General features: G+C 32.8%; 1 protein-coding gene across 2 annotated transcripts in view; it reads left to right on the plus strand.

Moving 5' to 3' along the window:
- LOC116846443 (E3 ubiquitin-protein ligase KCMF1-like) overlaps positions 1–6,758 on the plus strand; it is a 10,282-nt gene extending 3,524 nt beyond the window's left edge. The window contains exons 5-8 of one of the 2 annotated variants that reach the window (XM_032820248.1): positions 1,311–1,485; positions 2,117–2,328; positions 3,396–3,855; positions 4,225–6,758. In XM_032820248.1, the coding sequence (XP_032676139.1) occupies positions 1,311–1,485; positions 2,117–2,328; positions 3,396–3,855; positions 4,225–4,419 (1,042 nt within the window). In that variant the 3' untranslated portion in view covers positions 4,420–6,758. Of the gene's footprint in view, positions 1–1,292; positions 1,486–2,116; positions 2,329–3,395; positions 3,856–4,224 lie in introns of both variants that reach the window. The other variant, XM_032820247.1, reaches the window with a different exon arrangement.
- Positions 6,759–8,407: the final 1,649 nt, after the last annotated feature.

An 8,407-nucleotide genomic window follows, 5' to 3' on the forward strand; every position in this document is an offset into this window, starting at 1 on the left:
TATATATATATATATATATATATATATATATATATATATACATAAAAATTTCTTGTGTGATATGACAAAATAAAAATGAAAAGGAAAGGGAAAAGAGAAAACGAGGAAAAAAAATAAAATTTTTAACGATTGTTAAATAATTATATATAAGGGACACTTACTAGAGGCTGTAAGCTACAAGTTTACCAACAAGACATTGTAGCAAAAATTGGAACGTTAAAGCCAGAAATGGTATAAAAAACCAAAAGATGTTTACAACAAAAAAACGTTCACAGAATCGATATTATGCGACGTTAAGCCTGTACTCATTATTTTAACATGTTATATTGAATAATATCCTAACATTTCATAACAAATAATATTTATAGATAATTTATAAAAATACACACATACACACACACACACACATTATATATATATATATATATATATATATATATATATATATATATATATATATATATTTGTGTTATGTAGCAATTATATTACATTTATAAATGTAATTTTTATAAATTATCTATAAATATTATTTGTTATGAAATGTTAGGATAATATTATTCAATATGACATGTTAAAATAATGAGTACAGGTTTAACGTCGTATAACGTCAACTCTGTGAACGTTTTTTCGTTTTTATAAACATCTTTTGGTTTTTTATACCATTTCTGGCTTTAACGTTCCAATTTTTTGCCACAATATCTTCAGTTGTTGGTAAACGTGTAGCTTACAGCCTCTAGTAAGTATCCTTTACATGTAATTATTTAACAATTGTTAAAAATTTTATTCTTTTTTTCTTTATTTTCTCTTTTCTCTTTTCTTTTCATTTTTATTTTGTCACATCACACAGGAAATTTTTATGTTATACTTTTATAGCTAAATTAATACCTGTTTTTTTTTAATGCATCAATAAAATATCATTTGAGACTTCGTGAAAATATTGTTACATTCTAAATGTTGTATTGTTTGTTACTAATTTGTAAAAAATGGATTAGTAATGGATGGAGATTATGGAAATATATTAATATTTTCCTACTGAAGTTAATATAAATTTGCAGTTGGGACTTAGGAATAAATTACTGACGTTAAGCGAAAATGCCTGTATTTTGTTTGTAAGATGTATTGGATTCTAAAGTTAAATTAAAGCAATTCTAATTTTAATTCTAACGCGTAATTTTTTTATCGTAATTTTTAAATCACAAAAACAAAGTGCCTTTCATGAAAATATACCAAAATTAATGTTCATCATCACCTCATCTTAGATAATGTTCATTGGAGTATCATTGGACCTGCAGGTCCAACATGCATTTCAGTTCATCTGGAGGATTAAGCCCAAGTAGTCGAGAAGGCATAGATCCAATCGCAGAATTATTGTCTCAATTATCGGGTGTACGTAGAAGTGGAGGTGGAAGTGGACAGAGTTCTTCGGCACCTACGCAACTACAGCAATTGCAGATGCAGCTGCAAATAGAACGACAACAAGTTCGGGTACAAACAAATTTAATATTCTACTAAAGAAAAAGAAAAGTAAAAATAAAAACATGACACATAACGTACTTTTTATAATAATTTATCAAATTGCGTACATATGTTCTCTCACATTTAATTTTACTTGATGAATGATTAACTCTTCTATTAATGCATGGGTCCCTATTTTGAATTGCGTGTAATTGCGTGTATCGAATATGGATAAGAGGTTTTTTTATCGCTGAATTAATGTATATTTATGGAACTTAAAAAAAGTTATACAGTTGAGACTTAGTGAAAGGAAAAGGAGAAGAGAATTAGTGCAAGTTAGTGTAATCAGTTTAACAATAGAAAAAGAAATCTAGAGTCTGTTTTTTTTTTCAAAGAATTTCCTGAATTGGTGTATACTGGTGTAATAAGTTAGAGTGAAACAAATATATTTTGTCTGACTCTAACTTATTGCATTAATATACACCAGATAGTTCAACTAAAAAGAACAGATCTATTTTCATATACTGAAATATCGGGTTTATCTAGTACATGGATGAAGAAATGAAAAATTATGTATTGATAGAAAGATTAATAATTCTGTATAATATCGAGTGTAATATAGTATTAAAAAGTAATTATTAAAGTGGAATATTATTTCTAGGCTGCTAGACAACAACTTGAACGATTACCTAGGAGGCAGACGCAAGTAATCGGCTCGGTGAGCGGCAGTGGAGGTAGTAGTGGCGGTCATTCTACTACTATGGCTAGTGTGGTGGCAAATAGTACGAGTAGTAACAATAACGCGACCAATGTGGCCAACCCGTCCGGTGTGTCTTCTACTAATTCACAGAACTTTACGTTCTTGTTACCCAGGTATGTCCTTTTTATATTTTTCTCTTTATATTATATCATAAATATTTTAAAGTTGCAGCAAATAGATCTTTTGACTAATATTAACGGAAATGTATCTTTATTTGTGTAAAAACGTTTTGATTGATATACTTTGCTAATATATAATAGATAATATAAAAATTACTTTGATATTATATGAAAAAATCTGTGTAGAGGAGAAAGTATAAAGAGCACAAAGATATATTTCTCGGCCAAACAAGTAATTAATTTTTCCACAAAACATTCAAATAAATGATTAAAGAAAAAGTAATAAATGATTTTATAAATTATTTAAGGAAAAAATAATTCTATATTGAAAATTAAAAATTTTTCTTAATTTAAGTATTAAGTGTCTTTTTTGTTTAGTTAATTTTTAGTGCATTTATTTTTACGGAATATTATTTTATAAATCTTGATCACAAGTATACAATATAAAATAATGCAAGAAAGAATGTGACAGGAAGAAAGTCATTTAAATGTTTGCCAATGTAATTTTGTGTCTTACTTTTGTATTTGCTCATTTTTTCCGTTCACTTGGATGTGAACTATTATGTGATAAATAGCGTTTTTTATACGAAAGTGAAGCTGACCTTGAAATGACATTGAAAATTTCCTCCCACACAAGAAATAATAATGTCAAAAATTGTTTCCCTTTCCCTTCTCTCTAAGTTTTATCTAACAATTTTTTTTTGCAAAACTTGTGTCACAATTGATTGATTATTTCTTGTATTTGATTGATTTGTTTAAAATAACTCATCGTATATGTAACCTAGAAAATTGCGTATTATAAACTGTTGCCAAAATTATATTATAAATATCCAAGTACTTATTTTTGGCAATACACTATTTCAAGGTGTAATTGGTCGTATACTTGCTCAATGCGCGCGTGTTGTGATACATTTAGTTAAAAAATTAAGTATTTATACACGCAACTGTAGGAGAAAGTGAACGACATGTATATCGGTTGAAGCAAGTTATACTGTTAGGATGGTATGTAGGAATTGTAAAATATTTGATAAAGATGATTGCTCCTCTCCACATTTGTGCAGATGCATTACAACCACACTGTCTGATTCACAACTGCAAAATATTGAACGCGAAAGTGCAAATAGGAGCCTTTTTGCACGTGAACTTATTGTCGGAACACTTTCCCAAACATTGTCAGAGTTGCTTCAACAGCAGTGTACCGTGCAAACGCCGGCATCAAGTGTGACTACTGCCACGACCAGCCCCGAGACACCAAACGCTAATACTTCCATTGTCTCCACGAAAAAATTGAGTTTAGCTCAGGAAGCAAAGAGGGATCAAGCGACGAATAAACACGTAACACAACCGTCAACGCAGCAACAATCACACATTCTACAGGCTGCTACTGCTGCAGCCGTTGCTGCTGGCAGTGTAGGTTCTGGTCTACAAAATCAGGGCTTACCCCCGAATTCTAACAGCATTGCGACGCAAAATTCACCTATAGTTCAAACATTGATGCATAGTGTGTTACCTCAGTCACTGGTAAGTGTTCGTCTTTACGCGATCTAATACAACACAGTTACAGATTAAAACAGTTGCTACTTTCATTTGAATTAATTAAAAGTATAATAGACAAAAAGATATTAGTAACTTACGACACACGTAGCGTAACTCGATGTAGCTCGATTCGGAGATGGTGTTACGTAGCAAATGTGTATTTCATTTATCATGTCTCGTTTTGTTATCGCCATGTACAATATCGGCCATGAAATTTCCTCTTATTTCAATACTATTTCAAGATACGCTATATCGAATTCCAAATGATGATAGTACGCAGTGGTATCATAAAGTAGAATACAGCGCATATTTTAATATTGAAAACATCTTAACAGAGTTTTGCGTGACACGCAGGTTTTGCAGCAACCACTGCCGCCTCCAATTAGGAATACCGGTACTGGAACTATCCGAGAACCGATAGCAGCTCCAGCGCCTGCTTATCTTAGAGGTGGAGTGGGCTCAGTTGGAGTGACAGGCTCTTCACGTAGGAAGCCAGTTAGGGCTGTAGACGGCAGAAACCAATCCACGGAACCACCGCCCCCTCACTAACCCCTCCTTAGCCCATACCCATCCACCCTGATTCTTCACAGGACCCCCTAGCACTAGTCCTAGCACTGTTTAGAACACCTCATCATTATTGTTATTATTATAATATTATATATTAATAATTATTCAAACGCCCTCTCTCCTCTTCATCCACACATGCCCTACTACTTTCCGAACTTTAATCTCGCCATCTTTGCTGTTACGTGACATGGAACAAGGGCAAGGGCTGATTCGCCGTTGGCATATTACAAATAATAATAATAATAATGTACATAACTTCTCACACTTCTTGCAGTCATCCTTGGGATATACAGTTCGTTCGCGTGTAGTACTCTCTTCGAGCGAGTCTTGCCACGTTCTTCCACGCTGACATGCTACACGATACGACATTATCTATCCGCTGAGAAACGCAAGAGCAGGCGTTTGCAAACAAGTGTACTGTATAAAAGGTTTTCGTAAAGGCGAAGCGACGTTAGCGTTTACTGTTCGGTTTGTCGTGTCGAAGAATGGAACGAACACGCGAGGGTAACTTGTGGTCCGGAAAAACTGAATGAAGAACGAAGTTTTTTCTAAATTGTACTGTATACGTTATTACATGTTTGTTGTCACGAGACAAATGAAGTACGAGGCTTCATTGACACTTATACGCGGCGTAAATTCTATCGAACAATCAACCGCTAATGTACTGAGCGCTTGAAACGCAACGCGCGTTCCCTTTTCACAAATAGGGTTACACGAACGTGAAATTGCCCGGGTTGGTCCGTAATACTAACGCTTAAATGGTCCTAACCTTCAGATAACTACTCCGGCGCACTAATAGTGGAAAATGGTACACGAAATGATTATTATACAGATAAATGAAAAATGTCGTGAATGGTATAACGGTGCAGAACAACGACACTGCATATTTTTCAGACGACTATTTAGAATATAATTCTCGTTATAGTAGACTCCTGTATGCTTTACGATCAATAAATCATTGGTACAATGTACAAGAAAATAAATCACCTGCAGTCTGTATGAACTTTTGTTATTTTTTAATTTGATTTAGATAGTTGTGCAGTGGAACTTCGTGTATTTAAAGTAGAAGAAAAATTCACGAAAGTAAATTATGTTGAAGATAAATATGCATTAGAAAGAACTACTTTTTAAACAAGCAGAACTACTCTTTAAACATTTAATGAAATCAAACTTGTATGTGTGTATGTAATGTAATTTTGTAAATTGGCATTAGCGGACCATCCCTTGGCATATTTACGCTATAGAAAAAGATGGTGTCATAAAGTGGAGAGATTACATTTAACAATTATAAATTATAAATTAATATTTCGCAAAATACTTAACCTGACGCTTATATTAAACGCAATATTTAATGATTGAATCATTAATTTTTAAATATTTTGTTTAATAATTATTTTTCAGATTCTTGTGTATTGTGATGTATATTATGATTACAAGGAATTAAAAATAAAATTTCATTATTATATATACATATAATCACTCCATTTTAAGACATATTTTTTAAATAACTGTAGTAATTGTACGCGTTTTTTTCTTTTAAGACCATGCTTGGGATATATACTTACATGTTTAAGAAGCATAAGATAAAATCTTTCATCGTGGATCGATCACGGTAAACTCTTGATTCTTGTTTGATTTTCATCGAAAGCTTACAAGTATATTTTATATTTTTGAGTAGAGATATGTTTACTTATTTCTTCTATACGTAAAGAAAAGGAAACACGATTAATATTATATCGGAGTATATACACATATATGAATGCGCATTTGTAAAGTTTCTACTGGGAGTAGAACATTTCAAAGATGCTCGTGTACATATAAGTGTTATTTGTTTCTCTCTTCGAGTACCATTTTCTTCCCCTTTATTCTCTCCTTTTCCTGCATGCTCATTGTCGTATAAATAATCTGTAATATGCTGTTAATTTTTTCTTCAAATTGTATCTTGCGAGATGTGATTCTGCAAACCGTATAGCATCTTACAAAAAAGAGTGCATAAAAATTGCGTGTATTGTGTATACATGCATACATTTACATAAAGATAAAACGAACGACGAGCCAAAATGTTTAGCGCGTAAATCCGTTATGCTCCAATAGTATGAACTTCAGAACTTGACCGTCTTATTTTCCATGTGCAAACTTGAGGAACTTTGAAATCTCTCTCGAGTTAAATACGAAAGTGTTATTGCAAAGAATGAAAACGTGTTCGAGCCTTTAATTACCATGTTCCTCGGATGTACTTTAATCTTCCTGGATGTTTTACTTGTCTTTTATCTGTAGTCGACATATGTACGTTTATAAACGAGTGTTTCTTGAATAACTATTCATGACCCTGTGTACTTTATACTGTGTAATTAGTTGCAGTCTACGAAGTAGATCCGAAACCAAATGAGCAAGATGCACTTAATTGCCTTATAATGCGGAATACATAAGGAATTGAGGGGAGAAGTTGAATTCCACCCTCTCTGTTGGATGTATCTGCATTGCGAAAATCCTTGCGTATGATGCTCCGATGAAGTTGACATTGTACTTTGAGCCAATCCTAATAAACATGTGCGTACGTAAAATTACCTGACTGCAGACATTGAGCGGATTTATTGCACTCGCCGTATGTTCTTCAGTGACCGTTGCCCAAGTTGATAGATTACGACGATACGCGATTAAGCGCGATGTTATAACTCGTAAGCCTGTTCAGGAACGAAGCAAGACTCCGAGACGATGCGAGCTCAATTTCCTGGTTTCGGTCAATTATCTTAATTGAATGTGAGATGCGTTTTATCCAAATCAAACATATTGGGGACATTTCCTTACTTATGTGCGAAAGATTACGTTTCCCTTGTTTCCACGTCACTGTCGTATTATTGAACCTCTCTTCTCGTATTATTGAACTTCTCTTCATCCTCATTTAAAAAGTATATTATTGTTGTTGAGAATGTTGCGGGAGAAAAGGATTCAGAGATTTTTGAAACGATGAGCGACTTTTCGGTCTAATTTGTGTAAAAACGTGCTTCTCGCTCGTATTTCTCATAAGTTTTAGAGATGAAACTCTTATTCTTGATTTAAATTCTCTCAGGTATATAACTTTTTACTCTAACAAACATGATATCATTTCACCATATTCTTTTCAAGGAAAAATAGAATGCAAATCCAAGCGATATACTTCTGATACTTTGAATCCTTTTTCTTTCTTAACACCATAATCCATATTTTGTAACGAAATGACTTTTGGAAGATTCCAGAAGAGCTTAAATTATTTCAGTCAAAAAGTTCTAAATAACTTTCCCAAATTATTTATTTAACAATTAATCGCGACTCGATTTGTGAGTTTAAAAAGAGACTAACGATTTGTGAATTTGTGCGAAAATGAACATTTTGCTAGCATCACAACGAATACAGTCCCAGCAAAATCAGAATCGCACACACACACACACACACACACATACACAATAAACATACACATCCACATATACATACATACATTTCATTGTGATTCCCGATAGAAAAGTACGTACGACATTTCTCTTCCTCGTCCCTTTTTTCTCTTCATCGGACAAAGCCGTTTTGCTCTCCATGGAAATCGTGTTTCAATTTGTATTTACTATATTTTACGTAGCGTTGTCTATACTACATAAGAGAGTAAATTATATATATAAATATACACACAAAGGTAAACACTCACGTGTTATGTACGAATGGTTGCATATCACTCTCTGAATATGCGTCACATAATTATGTTTGCGCACGTGCTGAGGTAAATTTGAGATAACAACGCGATTGTAGATGTTAAAAAAATACGATTAAAGGAAAAGGAAAAAAGAGCAAAGGGAGCTAAGCAGAGTAAGCATATACATATATATATATATATACATATATATACATATATACACACACACACATCATACATACATACATACATACATACATACATACATACATACATACATACATATATACATACATACATACATATATA

This window comes from Odontomachus brunneus, unplaced genomic scaffold (genome assembly GCF_010583005.1).
Source record: "Odontomachus brunneus isolate Ranch 3 - 2012 unplaced genomic scaffold, Obru_v1 Obru_scaffold_064, whole genome shotgun sequence".
NCBI classification, from domain to species: Eukaryota; Metazoa; Arthropoda; class Insecta; order Hymenoptera; family Formicidae; genus Odontomachus; species Odontomachus brunneus.